Below are 27,204 nucleotides of genomic sequence, written 5' to 3'. Positions count from 1 at the left end.
CCCAAACAACATCTCTTAACTAGACCAGACTTTTTATTGGTCTCCCTAATTCCACATTTGTGCCTCTCTAACCTACACAACTAGAGGATCTTTATAAAGTGCTGTTAGAAGTATGCAATTCCCCTGTTTAATGCCTTTCAATGGTTTCCCATTACTCTTGAATAAAATCCAAACACTTTTTCAAAGACTACATGTCCCTGAATGATCTAGACTAGTGTTTCTACTTTTGACAGCTGAGGGCCACATTACAGGTAATCGGTTGAACACTGCTACCAACTCAGGTTTAAATAAAGAACCAAAGGCTCATCCTAATATTAAGTAATAAAATCATTTAAAAATATAAATGATAATGGATATAAGCAACAAGTAGAATATTCTTTACAATTTTCACCAAGGCATCCAAGATGCACATAAATGTAGTTCAGTTTCTATCCACATATAGATGGTTTGTTTTATATTTTATTTTTAAGAAACTTAAAAATCCAAAATCACAATTACAGATGATCAGGAATGGCAATCTAGGGTGAATCTGTTAGAGAGCTCATCACTGAATTAAACAGAGGACTCAAAAGTCATAGGGTAATTTCCTATTGAAATCACTTTCAAAGCTCTGTTGGACGCTAAGCCAAGGAGCATATAACACACAAAAGGAGAAAGGTTGTCAACCTGAACCAGTTCCCATGCTGAAAACATACAGTCCTGGCAGTATTTCTTTCATTCCTATTATAGCATTTAGATACAGTTTTCAACTATCACCCAAAAATATGTAACCATTATTTCTGGGACCAGTGAAGAACGTCATCGTGTGCTAGGAAAAAAATCAAACTCTTAGCAAAGGAGTCTTTTTCACCGCAGGCCAGTCTTTGTAACAAATCCTGTCATTTTATACTCAACATTAAAAATAATAACAGGCCAACTTTCAAACAATAAATCAGGTTGCTTCTGAGATCACTAAGATACACCACTTAAGCAAAGCACTTGAAAACATGTCTCAGTGACATAATGCTGTCATTATCAGATCACCATGAAGATTTTTTTTCTCTTTCCTCATTGTAAGAACTTGTCAACACATTGCTTCTCACCAATAATTCTCTATCTCTTATATCATTAATTTTTTTCCTATTTACTAGATCATTCTCATCAGCATAAAAAAGCATGCTATTATTCCTTTATGAAAAAAAAAAGGGACTCCAATTTCTCTTCTCTTAAACCTCTCCAATCAGGTTTTTGAACCCATCAATTCCACTGAAACCTTTCTTGTCAAAAGCACCGGTGACCATGACATTACTAAATCCAATGGTCTCTTCTTGGTCTTCCTTGTATTTGCACATCAGCAGCATGTGGCACTGCTGATCACTGCCTCCTCCAGGAAACACCTTCTGCACTTGGCCTCCAGGACACTCTCTTGGGTTCTTCCTTGCTCCTTTTCAACGTCCTTTGCTCCTCTAACATCAAGAGGTTTCTCTTTCTCCAGCAGAGCAGAGATATACTCTAGCTCTTCCCTAAAATCCAGGGTCACAGATGCCACTGTCTCTTAGCATCTCCACTTGTTTGGCTAATTGACACATCACCCCCAAACTGACCTCTGGATCTTCCCTACCCTGAAATCCCCACTCACAGTCTCAGTTCATAGAAGTTCCATATTTCCAGCTGTTCAGACCAAAATCTTGAGGAGTCATCTTTGTCTCCTCTTATTCTCTCATACCTGACATCCAATCCTTCAAGAATTCCATTAGATTAGTGGCATATCCAGAAGGCCTCTTCTCTCCACTTCTCCTGCTTCCCCTCTGGTCCAAGCCACCATCATATCTCACTTGGATTATTATAGTTGGTGTCCTTGCTTTTGTTCCCTGCCTTCCCTGCAACAGCCAGTGACACATCCAGTCACATCACTCCTCTGCTCCTTCTGTGGGCTCCCATCACATTCAGCCAAAGCCCATGCCATGACCTGAAAGTCCCCCACAGTCTGGCACTTCGCACCCTTCATCACTTTAGCCCTTACTCACTCTGTTCACTTGAGCCTTGGAGCTCAAGCATTCCAAGGATGACCTCATACTAGGGCTTTTGCACTAGCTGGTACCTCTGCCTAGAACATTCTTCCCCCAGACATTAAATATCTCCCTCTTAAATGTTCAGTCTTCAAGATCCCTCCTCTCTTCTGATCAATTATCCTTATCTTGCTATAGGTTTCTAATTTTCCCATCACCTATGAAAATAATTTATATATTTACTATGTTTATTATTTGTCTCCTCCCACTAGAATGTAAGCTTCACAAGAACAGTGATGCTTTTTATTTGATTTGTTCACCATAATATCCCCAGCACCTGGTACATGAACAGTGGGTTTTCAATGAATAACTGTTGCTGAAATCAAGAAATCTATAGTAAACTACTTCTAACCATTTTACCAAATCTATATTATACATTTAAAAAATCAAATAAAAATTGATTGTTAGAAATAATTTTAAAAGCCTTGAAGAGCAAGTGTGATATGGTCAGACTTGGACTTGAATCCCAGCTCCAACACATAACTTACAAGTTTTCTGACTTCAGGCCTGAGCCTCCATTTCCATATAAAAACAATGAAAATCTTGACACCTACCTCTCTGATTATTGAAAGGATTGAATGTGATAAGCATAAAACATTTCTCAGCACAATCACTAACATATAAGAGTTGTTCATTAAATCTTAGTAAGCCCCATTTCCCTTTTCTCCTTGTTCCTCGATTATAGTGAAAGTTCCTCTGTCTGGAGAAAGCTGAGCAGGGCTGGCAAAGGATGAGGTATTGGCATACCTCATATGCCAATCAGTTTGTGGTAGCTGCCTGCTGCACTGGGTTAAGAAGAATTTGGTGGCTGTGCCCAGATTCAGCAAGCCAGTGCCATGATATCTACCCTGGCATGGGGTGGGAAAATAGTAGCGCCTGAGGAGAATCTGCCATCTGGATTTAAAGTCTCATCCTACTGCCTTATAGAAGAACCCTCTACTTATCAAAATGCTTATTTGATTTCCCTAGCATAACTGTGAGAGGAGCTACGTTATACCAGCATCAACTGGAGAATTATTTCTGAGGTTAAGGAAGGCTTAAGGAAAGATAGTGGAAAATCCATATTTCTACAAAGACTTGTCAAACCAATTGAGCTGTCACTTCATTTTATGGGGTCTGCTTATTTCAGTATATTTAGGCCTGGATTTAAGATCTTGGAAGGTTAGCTAATCAGACTTTACAAATATTATGTCCTTAACAGGATTTTGAAAGCCCACATTTTCTCTAAGGAAGCTTTTCCCAATGACATAAAGAGAATTCAAACATTTTTTTAAAAAAAAAATCTTCAGTCCAGAATAATTTAAGAATAAGCATTGTATTGATTCCAGTGGTGTAAAAAATACTAAGTGCATGAGACAAGACAGATGTTAACTGAAGAAAAGAGCTTTAGAAATGGATATAACTATTCTCCTAAGATGCTATGGTATTCATCGAGTTGACTTAGCCTAGTAACTGTATCTCTTATGTCTTCATGGTATAGAGAATGTGAAAGCTTAATTTTTCAAATATGTATTATGTCTAAAATATATTTTGGAGGAAGGATGAGAGTGGGCAAAATGATATTTAGTGGGGCTTTTTTCCAATGGTACCAAAGGCAGTTAACTTATCTGACAATAAGCTTTTATATCCAAAGTAGAAGGAAATAAATGTTTCTTATTATGTGCCAAATTTACCTACCAGAAAAAAGAAAACAACAATAAAACAAAACAAAAGGGTAGATGGCTCCTATTCTATAACGAATCAAGAAATATGTGACTAAAGATGTAGTCATTGCATGCAACAAATGACATTTCACACTTACAGACCCAAAACTTTACAGATTTTTTTATTATGCAAAAGATAGCCATGAAAATTGAGAAGGATATTAAACAGTTGTCCTTAATTAAGAAATGGCTGGAATCAGCTGCAGAGATGACACACTAAGAAGTATATTGCTTTATCAACACCTTCAGTGAGAACAAAGACATGTAAATAATGACCTAACATATAAGAGTTGATACTGATAGGCTACTGCATGTGGCTTACACTTCAGGGCAAACCACCTGGAGTCATAGATTGTAGAACATAGCACTGGACATTACTACATGTTATGGTTCCCAAATAAACAGCCAAAGATTATAAATGGGTGGTGAAAATTAAGAGTGGAGACACCCATTATTTGTGACCCATGATCTATTCTTAACACAGCCGAGTAAACAATGCTGGTTCCATAGCCAGAGGGCCTGTGTGAATCCTGGCTCTGCTGCTTCCTAGCTGTGTGTACTTAATCTGTGTTTTAGTGACCTCATCTGTAAAATGACAACTTAATTACACCTATCTCATAGAGTTCTGGTAAGGAATACACATAATAATACAAGCCAAAACATAATAGGTACTGAAATGTTAGCTATTATTACATTATTATTATTACTACCACTGTTATTATTTTTTACTCTCCTTCTAACATCAATATCAGGAGTTTCCCCCTTCATATCTACCCCCCATTTTCACACCTATGGTTTGGTGGGCACCAGAGGTGGGGCCTGATGACTTAAAACCATCAGCACATCCCACCTAACCCAAGGCGGAGAGAAGCTTGGCCCTTGTGTAGGGAATGCAGAGATATACACCCTCCTCCTTACAGGGCGGGTGGCTGAAGATGTGGAGCTCACCTTCTTTGTGGTTGAAGGGTGACCTGGAGATGCCAGGGGCCCACTTATAAAGCCAAAGGATGGAACCAACCCAGAAACAGGAGGTCAAGAAAGGATCTTAGTGGCAACATTAAGTCCTGGATCAGCCAAACTCAAAGCCAGCTTCCCTGGAATGTTCTGTTACAGAACTACAAATCCCTGCTATGGTCTGAATGTTTGTGTCTCCCCCCACCCTGCCTGGATCCATACGTTGAAACCCTATCACCCATGCAATAGCATTAAAGTGGGGCCTTTACAAACTGAAAGCAACGCTGTTATGAATGGTATTAGTGCCTTCATAAAAGATGCGTGATGGAGCTTGTTTATCCCTTCTGCCAATATGAGGACACGTAGAAGACATCATCTATGATAAATGGGCCCTCACCAAACAATGGATCTGCCAGCACCTTGATCTTGGATTTCCCAGCCTCCAGAACTGTAGGCAGTATACTTCTGTTGTTCATAAGTTACTCAATCTGAGACATTTGGTTACAGCAGCCTGAATGTACTAAAACAATCTCTTTTAGCTTAAGCTAGTTCTGGTCCAATTTTGTTCCTTAGATCCTTGATATATTCATAACTATGTTCTATAGAGATGCGATTAATGTATTTTTATTTAAAAGACAAAAAGTCATTATTTCATGAAGATCTCTCTCAGGAGTCTATACAAATCAGGGCTTAAGTGACTTGAATCTAGGTCATAACATTGTAAAAACAAAAGAGTAGACTTGAAGAGAAAAACAATTCAAATTATGATCACATGTGCCCAGAATGCTCCCCTGGCCCTTCACAACTTTGTTAAGCAAGCATTGACTTATTAAATAAGTCATCTCTACACACATTGTGTCTAATAGTACATAACAAAACATAGTTTACCCAAGATGTAAACATTTTTCATTCAGAGCTCTTTCAATTGTAAGTGATGAAAATCTATCCTGAATTAATTTAAACCATAAAAGGAATGAATCACTCATTCAGAAGGGAAATCCAGGACTATGTTAGAAATAGTGAAGTCTAGGGGCTCAAATTAAGTAATAAGGACTCTGCTTCTCTCTCTTTCAGCTGTGTTTTTCTGCAGCAAGGTGGCAAAAAGCATGAGTTCTCACAGTGGGCTACCAGATTTAGAATCCTGGATCACCACCCTCTAGCTGTTTTACACCAACTTCGTCAACTGACTTCACTGTGCCTCAATTTTTTTAAGCATAAAATGAGGATAATAATAATGCTTACCTCCTAGGTTTGGGGGAGGATTAAATGAGTTCAAAAATATAAACTACTTTATTGTCATCATCATCATCAACATCAGGCAATCTCTTTCTGCCTGGTGGCAAAGATGGCCCCAATAACCACTTATGCAGTTATTCTTAGTGAGAGAAATTCCAGGGGACAAGAATACCTCTTTCCAGAAAGCTTCAGGAAGGGCCAACCCTAGCAATAATTCTCATTTTCCAAACCTGAATCCTGTGTGCTCCCCTGGATTAGAGGGTGGGATCAACCCCAGCTCAGTAACTTGGACTGAAGGCAGAAGAGAGGGTGCCTCATAGGAAAACTGGAGTGCTATTAACAAAAAAGGAAAGAGACCTTAGGCATAAAGCACTAATGCTCTCTATAGCACCAACTATACCCTGATCATTAAAATAGCAAATAATCATTTTTGCTCTTTTACACAGTGAACAATATTATTCATGGAAAGGATGCAGTCCATGAGCCATGTTTTAAAGAAAATTCCTTTCTTGCTTAAGAAGTTAGATTTGATAATTATAAGTCTCTTCCAGATTCAATGAGATTGAGGTTTAGAAAGATTTTGAGACATAACACAAAATGAAAATACAATAGAAATAAATCTTTGGTTATCAACAGAGTGGGAAGATATCACTGTGAAGGTTCCACATTCAAGATAACAAATAAATGGCAGTTATTTGGATTTTGCTATAATGGGATTTAGCCACGAATGTAGGCAGTTTCCAAGGATCACCTTCTTTTTGATATGGAAGGATGAATAAAGGTTGGATAAAAGAGTATACATAGAATTTACAAAAGCCCCAAACCATTTTAAGCATATTGCCTATTTTCCCATCATAAAGTCAGTAAAAATAATGTTTTATCATACAAAATCAAAGCAAAAAGAAAATACCTTTAGACTTACAGAGTAGACAAAAGAGATAAACATCTCACAAAATCAATTATAACTTTCTAAATTTTCTGAAAAGTGAGGTAAAATACAAAACAATATCCAAAGATAATATGGTAAAAAAACAATAGAAGCAAATTAAAAGCCTCTATTGGACATTGACTCAACAGTGCTTTTAATAGATCAGCACAATAGTGAATAGAAAAACAACAAAAAACATTTCATAAAACTGTCTGAAAAATAAGCACTTTGCAAGAATTCTCTACCTTGACAATAAGGGAGAAGTCTTTTCTGGGGCACTTACCCTGAAGGACATGTGTTCTCTCACATAATGATTCCATCAACCCTCTATCCAGAGCCATTGGAGTTACAATCATGGAAGACTTTAATTCTCTTCCTTCTTTTGTCCTGGGGATCTTAATAGATTTGTTTGAAGGTGTTGTTTTCCTTTAACTGCTTCTTTCACTCCTCCCACTGAGGGGTAGTTCCCAGGTCTTTCCTCCTGGTCTCCATCATGCACGAGCACTGAATCTGCAATTTGAGCTCTGGTCTCATTTAAGCCCTGGCAGTCTTTATGACTCTCTTTCCTCTGATACAGGTGATTTCTAGATACAAACTAAATAGCAAATGAGCTATTCAGGAAGACTGATCAGACACATTCAGTCCACAGAGTAGAATTGCATTTCCCTCTGCATTTAGTGTTTCACCAAGAAGGAGTTGGTCAGTAACCTTCAGGAGGCTCTCAGGGAAAACTTGTTTTTTGTGTTTAATACAGTCACAATAACCAAAATGCCAACTTGCATACAACAGAGTACCATGTCCCCAGCTATTGTTGAGAGACCTTCAGTCTATGTATAAATTTTTTATGATACTGATACTACCAGTGCATCCTAAGTAGAAGGTATGTTTTGAATTGTTTGAGTTGTTTTCCACCAATCTTTCTCACTCTCCCAGTGGATCCCTCATACAAAAAGTAATAATAAGTTGTGATATGGCCCTGAGCCCACAGAAGTCCAGCCTGTGGCAGTGACAATGTGCTGCCTGCCTGCCAAGACAATGACTAATCCAATGGCCTTAGCCTTCTTGGACTCACGTCACTATCACTAACTAGATGAAGTAATCACCGAAGATCTTTGTTTGACTATAGGATGGCTGTTTCCACAAGCTATCCCCTGCTGTGTGGCTTTGATGGAGGAATGACCCAGGACTACCTCAACATCAAACTTTTCTACCTTCCAAAACACACCTCTCCAATGTGGAAGATCAGAAATCAATGCGAAAGTTCTTTCTAAGCTGCTATCTAGCTCCAGATTTTCTAGATAGGGGAACTTGAAAGTCCCTAATTTCCTGATTTCTATAAAGAGACGCCAAAAACAGATAACCCACAGAACTCTCTTCCTCTGAGACAAGGCTATGTTTCCAGAGTTAAGGTGTACAATAATGAAATAAGGCAGAAACACACATGCAGACAACACCCCTTTGTCATTACTGGCCAAATCAGCCTCTTCTTTCCTGGGACAGAGAGAAGTTTCATCTGCCTGTGATCTGCGAGTAACCTACTTCTCTCATAATTAAGAGATTTGGGAATAGAAAGAGAAGTCCTCTAAGCAAGAAAAAGAAAGCCCCTGTTTCTTGGATTATAAAAAAAAAGCATGTCCAAGAAAATGTAGCTGATACGCAACGATGCGATGTGATGTGATGTATGATACATGGCATGACTTGACATGGGCAACAGCCAGAGGCTGAGTGCAGGTGGCCTCGCAGATGAAAAATGCAGAAACATGAGCATCCCTGATGGTGATGACTCACCCTTCTCCCTAGGGAGGGATGGTTCCCATCCAGACCAGTCCTAGAACAGCCTGGACAGTTTCAGCAGGGCCCCAAGTGATTTTGAGGTTTAGGCTAGGGGGAGATTTGGGTCAGAACCCCTAGAACTACATGGCCCCTCCTGATTCACATCATACCTCCCACCAGTAGAGGCCAGACTTCCCCATTAGCTCCAGAGAGGGCTTTCTCTGGAGTGGAGGCAAGGCATGACTAGGCTGGGCATCCTGGAATCATCAGAATCACAGCACAGCTCATGTTCCTAAGACTGGAGTCAAAACAGTCTCCTACACAGAGACGAATCCAGAATCAGAGTATTCAATCTAGTTGCATTACTTCCCTAGTAATTTTTAGAGGGGAGGGGAGGGGAGGGGAGGGGAGGGGAGGAGAGGGGAGGGGAGGGGAGGGGAGGGGAGGGGAGGGGAGGGGAGGGGAGGGGAGGGGAGGGGAGGGGAGGGGAGGGGAGAAGAAAGCCAAAAAAGAAAGGAGACAGAGAGAGATAGGAGAAAGAAGACTTGGTTCTTTTATTAAAGTTGCAATAAAACTGGAAGCAACCAAAGGAGTCAGAATTTTATGCACCTTGTTGGTATTTGGAGAAATTCATGGGAAGCCAAAGTTCAGAGAACAAGAGGGAGCCAAGAAAATAAGATCTCTTGGAAAAAGCAAAAAATATCACCTAACAAGATTTCACCACATACTGGTAAGTTTATGTAAACTTGGTACTTGAGGCAAACCAAATAATTAATGGCTACGTAACCACCACTCAATCATTTACGGGGCCCAAGATCCAAAACCACAAGCAGCTGGTTAAGAATATTTTAGTGAATGGTCTTCATACCACTTCTAAATCTATACCTATAAACCTTTGGAATTAAAGTATATTCTTGACCACTCTACACGGGCAAGTAATCATAATTCTGGGGACTCATGGGCCTGTAAGAACAATGCTGAATTGTCTTGACTTTTTTTTTAAGATTCTGTTAGTTTGGTTCAGGTCCATATTTTAATATTTAAGAAGATTTATTCTCACATGGACAATGTGATCTATATAATCGTCAGGTTGAGGTACTAAAATTTTAACCGTTTTGTCATTTTTAATAGGCTGTCTCCAAATGTTTTCTCCATAAATATTCAATTTGAGGGCTAGTAAACAATGATGAAACAAGTTTATTTTAAGAAATAGAGCCAACACTTATTGTTTGGGGACTTTTTGATAAAGGCCATTCTCACTGGAGTTAAGTGATATCTCATTGTGGTTTTGATTTGCATTTCCCTGATGATTAGAGATGTTGAGCATTTTTTTCATATGTTTGTTGGCCATTCTTCTGTCTTCTTTTGAAAAGTTTCTGTTCATGTCATTTATTCACTTTTTGATATGCTTGTTTGATTTTTTTTCTTGCTGATTTTCCTGAGTTCTAAATAGATTCTAGTTATTGGCCCTTTATCGGATGTGTAGCATGCGAATATGTTCTCCCATTCTGTAGGTTGTCTGTCTGTCCTCGTGATAGAGTTTCTTTGGCTGTGCAGAGCTTTTTAATTATCCTGGCTAGAGCTGGAACCCATTCTACTAAGTGAAGTATCCCAAGAATGGAAAAATAAGCACTACATGTACTCACCAGCAAATTGGTTTTAACTGATCAACACCTCAGTGCACATATAGGAATAACATTCATCAGACGTCGGGCAGATGGGAGGGGCGAGGAGGAGGTGGGTATATACATGCATAATGAGTGTGATGAGCACCATCTGGGGGATGGACACGCTTGAAGCTCTGACACAGTGGGGAAGGGGAGGCATGGGCAATATACATAACCTAAACATGTGTACCCCCATAATATGCTGAAATAAAAAAGTAACATAAAAATGTAGATTCCTAGCCCCCATCCCACGAAGCTCTGATTCAATAGGGGAACCTATGACTTTGCATTTAACGAGCCTTAGGTGTGATTTCTTTTCTTTTCTTTTTCTATCTGAACAGGTATTTTTTTAATTTTTATTTTTACAGATTTAGGGGGTACAAGTGCAGTTTTGTTACATATATATCCCAGGGTGGTGAAGTCTAGGCTTTTTGAGTAACCACTACCTGATTAGAGTGGTGCTCACACAGTAGTGATATTCTTTGGAGGTAGGGGGTTGTGGGTGGGTAAACTCACAACTTAGGTGTGGTTTCCATGCAGTGGCTGGGGAGTCAGCTTCAGAAACCAATTAAATGAAAAGAGAAAGGACTCTGGAGTCAGCAGCAGCATCTGGCTGTGATTCGAATTCCCACTGGGTCCTTTACATGCTATGTGACTTTGGGCATGTGACTTAACCTCTCTGGGCCTTGGTTTCCTCACCTGTAAGTAAACCTCAGTCTTAGGAGCTATCACTATTTAGAACCCTAATTTACAGAATCTGTGGATAGCAGAGGGAAGGGGGGCAGGAAGAAAAAACAGAAACAGAGCCAGCATTCTCAATGGCCATAACCCATGTCCGCATACAATCCAAACTGGCAGATGTACCAATCCTTTGAGTTAGAGGTAAAGGACCCATAACTAGCTGCTTCAAACCTCTTGAACGTCTCAATTCACAGTCCATATAGTGATCAGAATGGGCTTAAATATCTGTCTGGTGTCACAAGCTGTAGGTTATATACAAATGTAAAAATTTCACCTTAATCCAATTTCTCAATTTTTGCTTATGGCAGAGCGAATTTGTAGTGTAGAAATACAGGCTTTCAGTTGACCAGGATGTCCAGGCATGTCTTAGGACTCCCCGAATGGAGTACCATGCCACATTTACCACCCAACCTCAGGGACAAGGTCAAAGGAAGAACCCCCTCAAGGTTCTGCCAAACACATTTCATCACATTATGCTCACTGTGCTCAAAGTGATCTTGTTCATCTTCAGGATGAGGTTCTCAACACTGCCAATCACTCTCTCAGCTGCAAAGATACGTTTGGCTGCCGCCTTCATACTCACACCCATTTTCTAGAAGTAAAACATAAGTTTTATTGCAATTTTATTATCACATAGCCTAGGTGTTCCAGGAAGACTAAATGAGAATAAAATTATGTAAATCAAGTGTAGTCACAGATGTCTTCAAATGCTTCAATGGCACTAATCATAAACAATTCATCTTTCATACTGCATATTGCAACTATAACCTCAACTAAGCTATTTCTGGTTGTCATGCAGGCTACTGACCAATATTTTGTTCCTTCCTTCCTGGCACATGGTAGGATTATGCTGACTTTCCTGCTAAGCCCAGCATGGGCAGGTAAGTTTCTTTGGCCAATGAATATGAGCAGAAATATCACTTCCAGGAAGAGGCTCTCAATGCCTCTTCACCACATCCGTTTCTTCCTCTACCACAGGGATCATCAATGTTCTCAATGTGACTGTTCTCTCAGCTTCTATCACTGAATACAGATGACAACACAATACACAATAGAGATACAATATGAGTAAGAAATACACATATTATTTTAAACCATTGAGCTTTGGGGATTGTTTGTTACTGTAACATAACCTAGCTGATACACTATAACCTGACTGAAACATCATCACTTCATAGGAAAGAAATTCTAGGACACTGAGCACTATAGTTAATGCTACTATAAATCAAAACAGAAGAAATTTGGGACCATATTTATTATATGGTGGCATATATATATATATGATATGTGGATATATATATATTGTTGATAAACACTAAGTAAAACAGACTTCTCTTCCACCTCCCCCAACCCAAAAAATAATTCTCAAAGCAATTGGATAATCTGAATTTTTCAAAATCAGTGTTGAGAAAAAGAAAGAAAAAGAAAAACAGAGTTTCCCCATTTTGACCCTTTTGTCAAAAATCATTTGCAGAGTTCCACTTCTTTTCTAAGACCAAGTACATTAATCAAATGCAGAGCTTCAAAGGGGCTTCATTTTGAGTGACCCAACAGACAAATAAATTAGCTGTCAAGGGCTCCTTTGTAATTGAAAGGGGCCAGGCTGACCCAAGGGGAGAGGACAAAATCAAAAAGGGAACCATGCAAGCAAAAACAGCATTGAGGACCTTAAACAAACCAGAAAACCGTCCTACACCCTCTAATTTTCAAGGGTGTTAAGTCTGAGCCAAGCACATGTGTGTTTATTTACTAGTAAGAGAATGCAAACGTCCCCCCATCTGACTGATTTCTTATGTGCTACAACCGTAACAAATGTTTGTGTGTAGACTACACATTTGAGTGTTAAGCTCAGACGTGGCCACTTATAAACCTGATCACACATGTCATACCTATGACCTAAAAGAATTTTCCCTTTGAAACGATGTAACTTCGGAAGGTTTTCTTCTTTATTGCAGGAAAGAATCCCTTAAAGTTTCTCGTCTGAGTAAAGAACTGTTCGTTTTTAATTTGCAGAGCGTTTAACTGGTGACTCAGTGAGGGATGATGTCATGTTATCCTACGATTGCTGCTGTGGTTCTCTCTGCTCACTCAAACCATTCCCTCGTTTTTCTGTGGCAGACAGTCCTGCCCAGCTTTCCATCCTCTCGCCAGCCTCTTCCCTCCTTCCCAGCCAGCCAGGAGCAAACAGCCTCACAAGCAGCGGATGAAACAGGAAGTCTGACAGCTCGAGTCTGCAGTGGGACCCCTAGTGTTTTCCCACTCCATGTCCTGGCATCGTTCCCCAGAAGTACAAACACACACACACAGAGCTCCCATTGTTGCAGCCTTCCCCAGCCCACTGATCCTAATATGGAATGCAGCAGGAAACCCATGATTTCCTGACACTCCACAAGCTGGAGGAAGCGAGGGGAAAAAACTCCATTAAAAAGCCCAGCTTTCCTCCATGTTAGATGTGCACTGGAAAATGGGGAAGACTTAGCAAAATTCCTCCGTGTCTTCAGCCAGGCTGGAAAGGGGGAGAGCAGAGCAAAACCCTCAGGGCTGCTGAAATTTCTAGACTCTGAGGAAGCTCCTAGAATTCTGTGAAAATGAGGGTTTCTTAACTGATAGGGGAAAGGGACAGGACCCTTTTTATAATTCCTCCCAAGGGCGTGCTACCTTTCTCTGCCAGCATGGTAAGCGACAGGGCATATCCCAGCCTCGGACATGTCTGCATGAGCCAAGGTACCAAAAGTAAGGCAGAGTAAACTCAAGCCTGGCACTGGCTTCCCGCCGCTTCATGTGCTTTGGAAGAAGCAGGGGAAGCAGCAGCAGGAGCCCCGGCAGCTGGAGCCGCCAGAATGAACTGCAGAGAGGGAACTGACAGCAGCTGTGGCTGCAGTGGCAACGAGGACGAGAAGAAGATGCTGAAGTGTGTGGTGGTCGGGGACGGTGCCGTGGGGAAAACCTGCCTGCTGATGAGCTACGCCAACGACGCCTTCCCGGAGGAGTATGTGCCCACCGTGTTCGACCATTATGCAGGTAAGAAAAAGTGGGAAGCTCTCTCTGCATCCAGATGAACAATGCGGGAGGCGATACCCCGAGTTCAGAGGGGCCTGGTTTATTTCTAAGGTCAGTATTGGGTGCTGGCTTGGCAGTAACCAGGGAGCCTAGAATAACAGACAACGAACGACTTGGCTGGAATTGTTGGGAGAACAATCCGTGCCTCAATTTGTATTATAACACCCTTTCCCCCTTAAAGCAAATCACTAACACTGGGAAAATATCCTGAACTGCCCTCTTGACTTTGGGGCAGAGATTTTACTCACCATTTGCTTGAAGATCATTAACTTTTTATTAGGAACATTTTTAAATGCAGGGTAATTGCATCACATTTCTTTTCTACAAAAAAAAAAATATATATATATATATCTCACCACTAGACACACAAGAAATGAAATGTTCTCGCCACTTTTCACATATTAACCTCATGCTATCCATAAATGAAGGTGCTAAGATTAATTAATAAAATGATCATTTTTCCTATAACAATTGGTGCTATAATACTGTATTTTCCTTTTCCTGGGGCTGTAGATGGGGGGAAAGTAGTCAAAAGTATTAGGCAATCTGCATCTCGGGTTAAACGAAACATTTTTCATTAATATATTTTAAAAGTAAAAATACAAATAAAATGTGAATCATTTTAAAGTATCTCCTGAAAGGACAAAATGAGCATAAAATGTTTTAAAGCGTAACAGTTAAGATACTGTAGTCACAACTTAATTAGTTCAGTGGACTTTGATTTTTTGTGTTCTAAAGTTTGTGGGTGAACTTGTGGATTTGATATAGCATTATCTAAATGTTTCCATTTGATTCTTACTTTTTCTCTTTCCAAAACAAATATTAAGCTCATCAAATGCAAATGTATGAAATTCTTCAAGTTTACAGTACCCTAAATTTTATAACTTTCTTAAACATAGTGATTGGTACAGTGACTTATCAGAGATTTGAGATTTTGTAAGAGGAAAGTTTCTTTTCTTTCCCCTTGGCTTTGGGACAGGTTCAGCAAAGGGGAAATGGCTCACAGGAAACCAGTGTGAGTGTTTGCTTTGCTATGTGGCCATTTGAAATCTTCCTTCTATAGGAAGTAGCTTCTTTTCCAGAGCCAAACCATTACCCTCCTACATTTACATGATTTATGACAATATTACGTAGCAGACAGGAAGAGAACCACAGTGAATATAGTATGCATTTCCCAGCAGGTTTTTCTATATTTGTAGAAATTAAAGAGCAAATTTTAATGCTGGCTCCCTTAAGCCTTTCGGAAAATATGACTATGGCCAAAGAAGAACATTTTAATGAGAACAGAATAAAGAGAAGAACAGGTTGACTTCCATCTTGAGAAAAAAACTAATTATAAAATTTGTGGGTCTGTGCCTTGAGAAAGTTACTCAGATTCTTGTCCTGAAAACATCTTAGCATAAGTTATTCTACACATTCTTTCTGCCAAGAAAGGGAAAGTGGCTAGTATCTTATTTCAAAAACTTTGAGATCAAAGGTAGAACCCAAAATCTACTAAAGGAAGAAGCTTCAAATGCTCATGAAAATTATGTATCCAAATCCCCATCTATTGAATAAACCAACTATGGTGTGGTGTCAGGAAGAAAGAGGATAAAACCATCTGTAAAGATGAAGTCAGCCTATTAAAAAAACACATCAGAGATCAAACAAATGCTGAGCCACATTTAGATTCCAGTAGGCTCAAATTATTTTATAGTTCAATTATGTGCATATTTACAATAGTTTGAGCATTAAAGCATCTTAAAGATTTGGGCTAGTGTATTATTTTGGCTCCCAAGAAATCACAGCTACTGTATTCAGAGCACTACTTTGCACATACTGAGTTGCTTTGATTTATACTTTGTACCTCTTTAAGTATATAACCATCTTCTGTGCTTTCAGTAAGGTTAAAAAGGAAATGAAGATATGAGCCACATACATTTAAGATCGTAATGAAGTGATCGTTTCTATAAGCAGAGGGGTCTCCTCTCCTCCACTACAAATACTGGGGCTCTTTTTACCACTACCCTCCTCATATGTGACATGGTTGAACATAAATCCTTAGGCAGTCACATGAGAATCTACAACTAATTGTATAAGAACTAAATGCCCTTTTCTCCATTTGGATCCAGTCCCATGGACCCACTCTAAAATGACACTCTGCAGTTGAGTTACTGAGTCTTTAGGAAATTGCAATTTTAAGTCATAGAGAACTTATTTTTTCAATATTTTTCACTAATAACTGCCCATCCTAAGAAAATAGAGATATAACAGTAAGGATGGAAGTACAACTTATGCTCAAGATGGTGAGCTCTGAAGCCAGATGGCCCAGTTCTAATACTGGCTCTGGCATTTACTCTGTGGCCTATAGCAAGTTACTTAACCTCTCTGTGCCTCAGTTATAACAAATGAAAAATAGGGACAATAAAAGTATTAGAATTGTTTTCAAGAACAGAATGAATTAATGTATGCACAGTTTATAGAACAAGACCTCATATGTGATAAAAGTTAGGTACATGGTAGCTATTAAGAAGAATGTCTCAGCCGGGTGCGGTGGCTCACGCTTGTAATCCTAGCACTCTGGGAGGCTGAGGCGGGCGGATTGCTCAAGGTCAGGAGTTCGAAACCAGCAAGAGCGAGACCCCGTCTCTACTATAAATAGAAAGAAATTAATTGGCCAACTAATATATATATAAAATTAGCCGGGCATGGTGGCGCATGCCTGTAGTCCCAGCTACTCGGGAGGCTGAGGCAGGAGGATTGCTTGAGCCCAGGAGTTTGAGGTTGCTGTGAGCTAGGCTGACGCCACGGCACTCACTCTAGCCTGGGCAACAAGCGAGACTCTGTCTCAAAAAAAAAAAGAGAAGAATGTCTCGACACTTGCCCATAGCTATGAAAGGGAACTAAAATCTAATTAAAGAACCACAAAAAGAAAAATTATAAGTCCAATTATAACATCCTCCAGGAGAGCAGGGTGTGATGGAATATAAGTGTTGTCCTTATGAAATAGTTACCATCTATATTGATAATTGACAAATATGTCTACGTGAAGTAATAGTAGTAGGATGTTAATTTAGGAGAGGGAATATTATTTTTGCATGACTGCAGAAAAATCAACAACCAACTGGAAAAAAATGTTTTAAGTTGTATGAATCCTGATTTTATCCCTTCATCCTACTTACCAGAATCCAAAAGTATATCTTCTCCATGTAATTTTCCTTGACTCCTCAAGAAGAGTTCCTTGCTCCATCTTCAATTTAGCTCCAGAAATGTATTTACATCTCTAGGACACATCTTCCACCACTGTCCAGTAATTTATATGTTTACTTATTTTCCCACCCCACCCCCACCCCCACTGTGCTGTGAGCTCCTTAGGGAATGGATCACATATTATCAAATCCAATGGTTGGTTCTTGGTCCTCATCTTGATCTCTTGGGAGCTTTTTTTATGGTTTATTATTCTCCTTCTTAAAACATTTTCTAGGCTTGGGGTTTCTGGGATACCACCTACCCATGGTTTTTATTCCACTCACAGCAAATCTCTCTCTCTTCTGCCACCTCCTCATCTCTTCCCCACCACTAAATGCTGGCATACATCCCTTGGTCCTCTTCCCTGTTTACACCCATGCCCTGGTTGATTATATCTAGGTTCATACCTTTACATGTAATTTATATACTCATAATTCCCAAATTTATATGTCTACCCCAAAGCCCCTGAGACTCAGACTCCTATATCCAACTGCCCATTTGAATTTCTAATAGGCATCTCAGACTTAACTTGTCCAAACAGGTTTCTTAATTCCCCCAATCTACTCTTCCCCTAGTCTTCCCCATATAAGAAAATAACCACTATTTTCCACCCAGTTTCTGAGAACAAAAACCTTGGTATTGACTCCTTTCTTCCTTTGACAATACCCCCTTCCCTCTCTGTTCAAATCATTAGTTATTATTCCTTCCTCCTACCAATCAGCCCAACATTCCAAATATACCCCAAACCTGATGACTTGTCACCATCTCCATTGCTTTCCCTCTTGCCCAAGCCACCATCATCTCTCATCCAAACTACTAGAATCAACTCACAATTCCCTACTTCGAATCTTACCCCCTATAGTCCATTGTCCACAAAGCTGGCGGTGGGACTGGCCTCAGCCCCAACTCCTCCAGTCACTTGCCTTAACACTCAGACCCAGTCCTTTACCACAGTGTACAAGGCACTCCAAGACTTGGTCCCTGTTATCTCTCCAACCTCATCTCCTAACTCTCTCCTCTTCAATATTTTTGCTGTAGCCACATTTGCCATTTTGCCATCCCTCAAACACAATAAATTCCTTCCTTCCTTGAAGAGTTTGCATTTCCTATTACTCCAGCTTCAAATAACAGAGCTCAACATATAGTAGACTCTCAATAGATAATCTCTGAATAAATGAATTAGAATGTCAATCATCTGAGTCCCTCCAGCATTTAGATAGTTCCTGGTCCATTAAAACTTTGATGAATAAATGAACAAATTACTGGTCCTGTAGATATCTCTTTAGGAATGAATATAAAATTACTTATTAAATTCATTATGTTTTTGAACTATTTCATTCACAGTTTAAATAATCATTTTATCTGCACTGTAATTCCAATACAGCACTGAATTTTCTTGACCTACAGTGTCACATCTATCAAATAGTGCAACTCTATAATGTGTGAATGTCACTTGGTATGCCTCCATTTGTATCACATTCAAAAGCTGACCTAAATTTGGAGTGGCCCACCCAGTTGTAGCTTTTATACACAGAGCATACTCCAGAGTAACCCCAAGTTTGACTGAGAGCTGGGATTCAAGAGTAGTGGCAATAAGATGAAGGTGGAAAGGGTCATCTGTGTTTGTTACAAATGTACCTAAGGAACATTTCTGGGACCTTCTTCCTACTTCCAGAGATGAATCAAGATGTCCTAACAATCTTTACAGTTCTTAAAACTTACCATGGAACATTCCTTCTCTCATCCCATCTGTACCCTATCATTAGCTTTGAGTTTTGTAGCAGACCCCTGACTGGTAAAATATTCTTACCAATTAATGTTTTATATGACATATGACATAAGGATCAGACTTCCAATTTGATCAGGTGACAGGTACACTAAAAGCCCTGACTTCACCACTTTACAATTCATCCATGTAACAAAAACCACTTGTACCCCCTAAATCTATTGAAATTTTTTTTAAAAAAAGACTTCCAGTTTGAGTTTAGATTGCATGTTGAATTAGATCGTGTGCGTGGTTTGTAGGTTTGGGTGCATGAATGTGCAAAATAAGCAGATTCCAGGTGAAACTGTTTATGATCTACCTGCTTCACCATTTCCATTACCCTCTGTATTAAAGTTTATTTTGCCTATGGATCTTTCTTCCTTCACCCATCCCTCCTAGAGTTTCTTGTCAAAAGCCATCGAATTTGGAAAATCACTTTAAGCCACTATTTGCAAACCTAGGCTGCCTATGAAGGAAATTAACACAATTCATGGAAAGAAGGAAAATACAGTTACTCTATCAGCTGAGTGAGATGTAAAAGGGATTTGTTTTCACAAAAAGCTAAAAGTCGGTCCTAACTTTTTCTACCTAATTATATGGCAATTGGCCCAAGGTAGACTCAGTCACAATCTTAATGTCTGGGGGGCAGGGGGGGCAAAGGGGAACCACGTCCAATCCACATGGGGAAAAATAACATAAAAACAATAAAGAGTAATTTTTTTTGCCTTTGTGATGACTTTTATTTATTTATTTTTATTTTAGCATATTATAGGGGTACAAGTGTTAAGGTTACTTATATTGCCCATGCCCCCCCCCTCGAGTAAGAGCTTCTGCCCATTTAAGAAAATTTACTTAGGAGTTTCTCATTTGCTCTTTCTAAAGACACCTGAGAGTCTCTGAAGAATGGATGAGATTCATTTTTTGTAAACCACAGGGAAACCTAAAGCAACCTTCATGGGGCTATGAAATAAATCACCAGGTTCCTAATCTTAGACACAAATATAAAAGAAGTTATGAAAGAGGAGACAAGAATGGGCCGGTGGATTACTCGCTCTGTTCCTTCTAAATGCAATCATACTCCAACATCTCATAGGTGTCAGATCCCCCAGCGTCTCTTTCTGCAGCAATGTGACGTGTGTTTGGTGCTCTTGCCACATTCTGGGAGGCCACACTAAAGACACGATGGCAGGACTCCTATGTACAATTCTTTCCACAGTCCACCTTGTGGTGCCTCCAGGAGCAAGTTCACTCAAAGGCCTCAGGGGGTGGAACTTGCACACAGAAAGCTAGAATGCACTGTGGAGATGGCAAATTGTGAGCTGCTTCTCTTAGGAGTAAGAACAAAGGAATAATGCAATAGAAGAGGGAGAAAGAAAAGTAGCATGAGAAAACCGTGCTCCCAGGGTCGGAAGCCTCATCTGCCTCCACGACTCCCCTGCTCTCCAGTTTTACCCGGCAACAAAGCAAAGATTCTTACCTGTCGGGCCTCAGTGGCCAGGCTCCCTGTGAGCAAGACATTCAGGCCCATACAGCCTGCCTCCCTTTGCTGTCCAGGCTGGCAAACGTTCCATATATTTTACTGCCTACCTGCCCTTTGAAGTTGGGCTTCAGATAAACAGTATTTTATTCCTAGGATAGCTTTTTCAGAATCTTTCATCTCTCCCTCTTGTTGTGGGGTAAATAGCAAATTTAGCTCAGAGATGACTCAATCCATAAGATGCCTGGTTTGGGATGCGGCTGTTCTGTTCTACAAAGGCAGAGTGAAGGTGCACAGCACACATAAGGTGGTTCAGGAAAGGACAGGTAAGAAACCTCAGCAGAAACTACCTCCCTCATTAATCCTGAGCACAAGGTCTGCAGGATCTATGGAGGCCCTACCCTCTGTGTAAGTCAGGTTCTGATTTGGCTGAATATTTACTTTCCCATATACAAAAATCCATGACACCTCTTGGGTTAGTTAGCAGAATCCAAACAGTTAATTTTCTGGGGATAACACAGTCAGAATAAATTCCATCGTGAACTCAATAGGAGCCAACTCTGAGTCACAGAGCGGCCTGGCATTGTTCCTGAATACTAGGAAGTCCACCAACTTTCTGGATGTGCCCAATTTTCACAAAACAAAAGGACCTGATTCATGTGTATTCACTTAGCACTTAGTCTTGGTTCACAGAACAGCTTTCATCCATGGTACTTGTCATTCTCCATCTCAGCATGAACTTCATTACGGCCATGTGTGATCCTACAAGCAGTGTAGTGGTATTCATTATGCAACTAGAATGCCACTGGAGTATATGCTAACAACAATAACAAGAGCATACACTTACATAGTTCTTTCTATGATTCAGGCATATTTGAAGCGTTTTCATCCATCCATTCATTGCCTCCTCACAATGATCCTTTAAGATGCTGTGATTTTATTTTCAATTTTTATTTTTATTTTTAATGGATACAAAGTAGTTGTACATATTTATTTCTGGGGCACATGTGCTACTTTGATACAAGCATATAATGTGTAATGATCAAATCTGGGTAATTGGGATACCCATCATCGCAAACATTTATCATTACTTTGTGTTGGGAACTTTTCCAAATCTACTCTTCTAGTTATTTTGAAATATACAATAACTTATTATTAGCAATAGACATCTTGCTGTGCTACTGAATACTATATATTATTCCTTCTATCTAACTGTATTTGTGTATCCATTAACCAACCCCTGTTTATCACAAGATGCTATAATATTATCTTCTCAATTTTACTGCTGAAGAAACCACAGTACAAAGATATTAATCAATTTTCCTAAGGTTAAATCACTTAAGACAGAGTAAGTGGAGACTGCGGAATAGTAAACAATATAAGCAGTGTATAGGTTTATAGCTAATAATAATCAAGAAGCCACCGTCAAGGCATTCTAACCTTCTATAACAAATAGACCCCAACATGTAAGGGATTCACTCAATAGCAAGGTACTCCTCACTAATATTATGCTCCTGGGCAGGTATTCAGGTCAGTAGGGTTGCTTTCCTCTAGGTGGCCATTTAGGAACCCAGGCTCCTTCCACCTTGTGACCCTGCCATCCTCTAGGATCTCATAGTATCTGCATCCACCCAGCCTCATGGAAAAGACCATGGAGAAACTTGAATGGGCCACGCCTGGAGGTGACAGACATCATTTCCAATCACAGTCCATAGGAGGTAACTTACAAGGCCACATCTCACCCTAAGAGAGGCTGGGGAGAACCCACTTATGTGCCCCAAAGAAAGAAGAATGGATTTTGATGGAAACTAGCAATTTCTGCCTATATCGGACTCTCTGGCCACCAAATATCCTTGCATGCTTTTTCCTACATGTAAAACAAACTCACCCTTTTCCTCAGAGGGAGCACCCAGAGTCCCATTCTGCCACTTCAATCAGGTCAAAGACTAGCATCTATAAGTGAAGCACTGTCCTCTCCATTTTGTCCAGATGTGGCCCCTCCTGGTCCAATAAAACACAATTATCTGCCCCATATACACAGTCACCCCTTGTACAATGGTGGAACAGGAATGGGGTAACCAAAATATTCAAACCCCTTCAGGAAGGGAGAAATGGGAGACACAGAGCAATAATGGAATTCTGGTGGCAATCTTGATCATATCTCCTATTTGTGGAATCCAGAAACAATCAATTTTCTAACTCTATAAGGTCATTAAATTCCATATTCTATCAATCTCTGCTTAAAAATCAACCAATTCAGTTCTTCCCTTTCTCGTAACACCTTGCTAAAGACATAAAGTAACAACATATACTAACATTCTGTTCTTTCCCAATCTTTTCATAGAGTGCTATGGACTCAGTAGGAACCAGGTTTACCTTCTAGGTTTCACAGATGATAGTTTTACAAAACGTTTTACCACAGTTTTAACATAGATCTTCATCTTCCAACCTGTTCTATTTTCTCACCATCTGCCATCTAACATCTAAGCCAACAGCACACCTTTTTTAGGGTTTTGTGATGATGGTGCCACTCTGCTAGATAAGCTAGGGTGCTGTAAGAAATAGACTAATATACAATGGTTCAAAATATTAGACTCCTACTTTTTTTTTATCATATAAGAGGCCTTGGCAGGTGTTCAGGTTGGTAAGATATTTCTATCCCAGGTGGTCATTCAGGGATTTTTTTTCCCCATCCTGTGACTCTACCATCAGCCAGGGCTTTGTGCTTTCAGACATAGAAGACGAGATGCTCCATTTGAAGCTTTGTGGTGCTCTGTACTAGACAGCGGAAGATGAAGGCTATGGACAAGTGAGGCAGGGAGTGTGGTGTGGGCCAGGCCCACAGTGGCATGCATCACTTCTGTCCACATTTCACTGGAGAGAACACAAACTGTAGGCCACACATAATTGCAAGGAAGGCTGGCTATGTATCCAAAGAAGGGATAGATTTTAATTTGTATTTAATAATCTTCACCATAGCCACTAGATGGAAGTTGCTTTTATCAAGCATAATAGTCACAGATAATATAAACTGCCCTAGCACCATATTTAACTAACTATTTATTCAACTACAAATGATATACCCATGTTTCCCAAACTTGCCTGGTCATAAAAAAAAAGCCTGCTTTTTAAAAATGCAGATTATTAAGCCCATGCCAGGGCTGCTAAACCAGACCCATTGAGAGAAAGAGCTGTGAATATGAATTTCAACCGCATCCTCAGCATTTCTTATTAGGCGGAACCTGTAACGCTGCCATTTTACAATTCAAAACTATTTGAATATCACAAATTCGTATCACTTAAGCTAATGTAATTTAGCAAATTCAGAAAACCCTTCTTTATGCTGTAAAGGTGCCTATAAATCAAGCCAAAAGGAGCAATTCTGTAATCAACCATCAATCAGTAAAAAGCAATTTAGACACAGATATGCATGTAAAATTTCTTGACTTGGGAGTTTCTAACAGATTGTGTCAAACAGAAGAGGCCTTTAGAGGCTCTCAGAAACAGCTAGCAAATTCTTAAATGAGGAACCAGGGTGCTCTCAGAAAAGATCTGTACCGGTGGCAGGGACATAGAGAGACTCTAGAAGAAGGAGAATACAAGAAGGCTGCGAATCTGAAAGTACTGGGAGAGGGCTGGTGCAGAAGCAGAGAAGCCCCAGAGATTCAGAACAGAGGCAGGTGGGAATTAGAAAGCGTAGCGGTAAGGAGTCTAACCAAGCAGGCTTGGGTGGATTGAGTACCAGCTGCTGGGAGAAAAACCTTGAGCTTGGGCATGATCTGCAGAGCTACATAAGAGTGAATCTCTCTACCCATAAAATAAATAATCAACAAGACTGTAAGACCTTTGGGGGGACCACTGAGGGAAATTAGAGAATGCCTACTCTGATGGGAAGAAGCAAAGGAGTCTTACAAAACAGGAAAGAACCTGGGATCTTTGGAGTGATTTTGGTGCAGTTCTGTCTTGGAAGCTATTACTGTTCTCCCATATCCATCCAGCCCTGTGATTATGAAATAACCAGTAAACATCTGTTTCCCCTCTTCAAATCCTTCTGTTCCTCTTCATGCTTTGACCTAATATTGGGGGAAAAGGAGAAAAAAACAAAAACAGAAAACTTCCTACAAATACAAGTTCTCTGGGTCCAAAAAGACCTCTTGCTCAGGCTAGATTCTGGTTCCTGAGAGAGAACACATCAATTTTGGGAGGGGCATAAATTTTGTAACTGGAACTCAGCTGCCCTTATAAAGTTGACAAGCACTTCTGCTAGCAGGGACCAAGCCGTCCTTTGGAGTCTCTGCAGCTGTTTTAATACAAACTGGTACATCAGGGCCTCAGAACGTGATTCTACTTGCCAACAAGAGAGAAACAAGACTATGTGGCCTGAGCCGAAAGTACTATAATGAACAAAATTGATTCCTGATCTTTTTGCAGTAATTAAGTACTGAATTAGTTAGCATTAAGTAGCTATTTACTGCGTCCAGCCCTGCATCACCTTTGCGATCTTGCTTCTAGGTTGTAGGTATCTTCATTTCACAGATGAGAAAACTGAAGCTCCGAGCAGTAACCTGTCCAGCATCACACAACTAGGAGGTGGCAGAATTGAGATTCAAATCTATCAGTGCAAGTGTCACCTCCTCAGTGAGGTCAGCCCACCCTGAATAAATCGGGGTCCCTTTCAAAACCTGTTTTTTCCCTCTGTAGTTATTATCTTCTTTATCTGCTTGTTCATTGCTTTTCTCTTTCTAGAATGTACACTTCCTGAAAGCAAGGTTCTTTCTGTCTTATTTACTTTATGTTCTCAATGCCTGAGAATGAGCCTACAAAACAATAGCCACCCAGAAATGTTTATTGGATGAGTGAATCAATGAAAGAATGACATCCAAGAGTCTCTCAGTCTTAACTACTGCACTACACTGAAGTAGCACCTTACATGAATAGTCAGGATAATTTTCTATGTTAACATTATTTTATCCTCCTACATCCTAAAAGGATATATCCTAAGCATCATTGAACATACATTCAAAAAGATTGTATCAGGCCGGGCGCGGTGGCTCACACCTGTAATCCTAGCATTCTGGGAGGCCGAGGCGGGCAGATTGCTCGAGGTCAGGAGTTCGAAACCAGCCTGAGCAAGAGCGAGACCCCCATCTCTACTATAAATAGAAAGAAATTAATTGGCCAACTAATATATATGTAAAAAAAAAAAAATTAGCCGGGCAGGTGATGCATGCCTGTAGTCCCAGCTACTCAGAAGGCTGAGGCAGGAGGATTGCTTGAGCCCAGGAGTTGAGGTTGCTGTGAGCTAGGATGACGCCATGGCACTCACTCTAGCCTGGGCAACAAAAGTGATACTCTGTCTCAAAAAAAAAAAAAAAAAGATTGTATCGGCCTTGTTTAAAACTTGTAAAAAAAATTTTAGTTTTTCTAGGAAAAAATGCCAAAAGGTTTTGCTTCCAGCCAAATTTCAAGCATATGAGTTCTGAGTGGTTTAGCTAGGCATAAAGTTGTTTTCCTAACTACACTAAGGATTTCTGTTCTATATCTATTTTTCTGATGCTATATCTGAGAAGCAAAAGGGAAAACTTAATTACTTAAAGTATGTGCCATATAAAATGTTTTCAGATAATGAGATTAATTAAGAGGAAAATTAATAAGCAAGTGGTTTCCTTAATATATGCTAGGTATAAACCTCCTAAGAATTATGAAGGATGGTTATAAAATGCAACTATTCATCTCGTAGAAAGTGTCCCAATTTTCAGCTGGTGTGCTTGCAAGAGACGCAATGAACATGTTCATATTCACTAATAATAGGGCACTTTATACTTGTCAAAGTAAGAGTTATTAGGAGAAAAAAGGCTATGCTCTCTCTCAAGATTCCTGCTCTCTGCTCAGGTTGAATTAGCTTGCACTAGAAGTACTAAATGCTTTTTTCCTCAACTAAAATGAATTTCATATGACATTTGCAATAGTTCGACCTGGTAAATAAGAGCCTTAAGAGTTTTCAATAGTAAACATGCTTTTAACCAAACTTTCCAAAAGAGAGAGTGGATGCTAAATCTTAAGTGTCAATATTAGGCATAAGCTTTGCTGTAGAGCTTCTGCTCTATTCACTTTGTTCATTTATCCTCTTAATATTATAACTCTGCATACCAAGTTCTTTCTTTTGGATAAAGCAAATCTATTAGGCTGCAGGTCAGAGCCATTTTCTTTCCCTCAGGCTCAGTAAAGATGGAGAAAGCCTCATTATCATCCTCAGAATAATTGCTCTTAATGTATCTGAAGACCAAGCAAGTTTTCATTCTTGTCATCCTCAGACAATGCACCCATATCCTTCCAATTCTCTTCACAGCTATTTGACCTATTCATCCCCCCTTTTTTTAGTGAGCAGCTTCTCATGTATTCACTTCAAGACAGTCATGAACAACTTGCATTTCAAATTCACAGCCAGCACACAGTTGCTCTTGCAACTTTTTGGTAGGAATGAATATCTTGTCAACACGGCTAGGTGCAGTCCTAACAGGATGTAGAAGCCTAGACTAAATGATCTAGAACAGCGGTCCCTTTCTGGCACAAGGAGCTGTTTTTATGGAAGGCAATTTTTCCACGGACCAGCAAGCAAAGAGA

The 27,204-nt window shown here is 39.8% G+C and overlaps 1 protein-coding gene across 1 annotated transcript in view; it reads left to right on the top strand.

The window, feature by feature from the left end:
* The first annotated feature begins 13,418 nt into the window (after positions 1-13,418).
* The window catches only part of RHOJ (ras homolog family member J), an 84,359-nt gene continuing 70,573 nt past the window's right edge, over positions 13,419-27,204 (top strand). Inside the window, exon 1 of the mRNA XM_020285755.2 lies at positions 13,419-14,071. Within this exon, the coding sequence (XP_020141344.1) occupies positions 13,891-14,071 (181 nt within the window). The 5' untranslated portion in view covers positions 13,419-13,890. The remainder of the gene's footprint in view (positions 14,072-27,204) is intronic.

This window comes from Microcebus murinus, chromosome 6 (genome assembly GCF_040939455.1).
Source record: "Microcebus murinus isolate Inina chromosome 6, M.murinus_Inina_mat1.0, whole genome shotgun sequence".
NCBI lineage: Eukaryota > Metazoa > Chordata > Mammalia > Primates > Cheirogaleidae > Microcebus > Microcebus murinus.
This window is presented reverse-complemented; position numbering and strand designations above follow the sequence as displayed.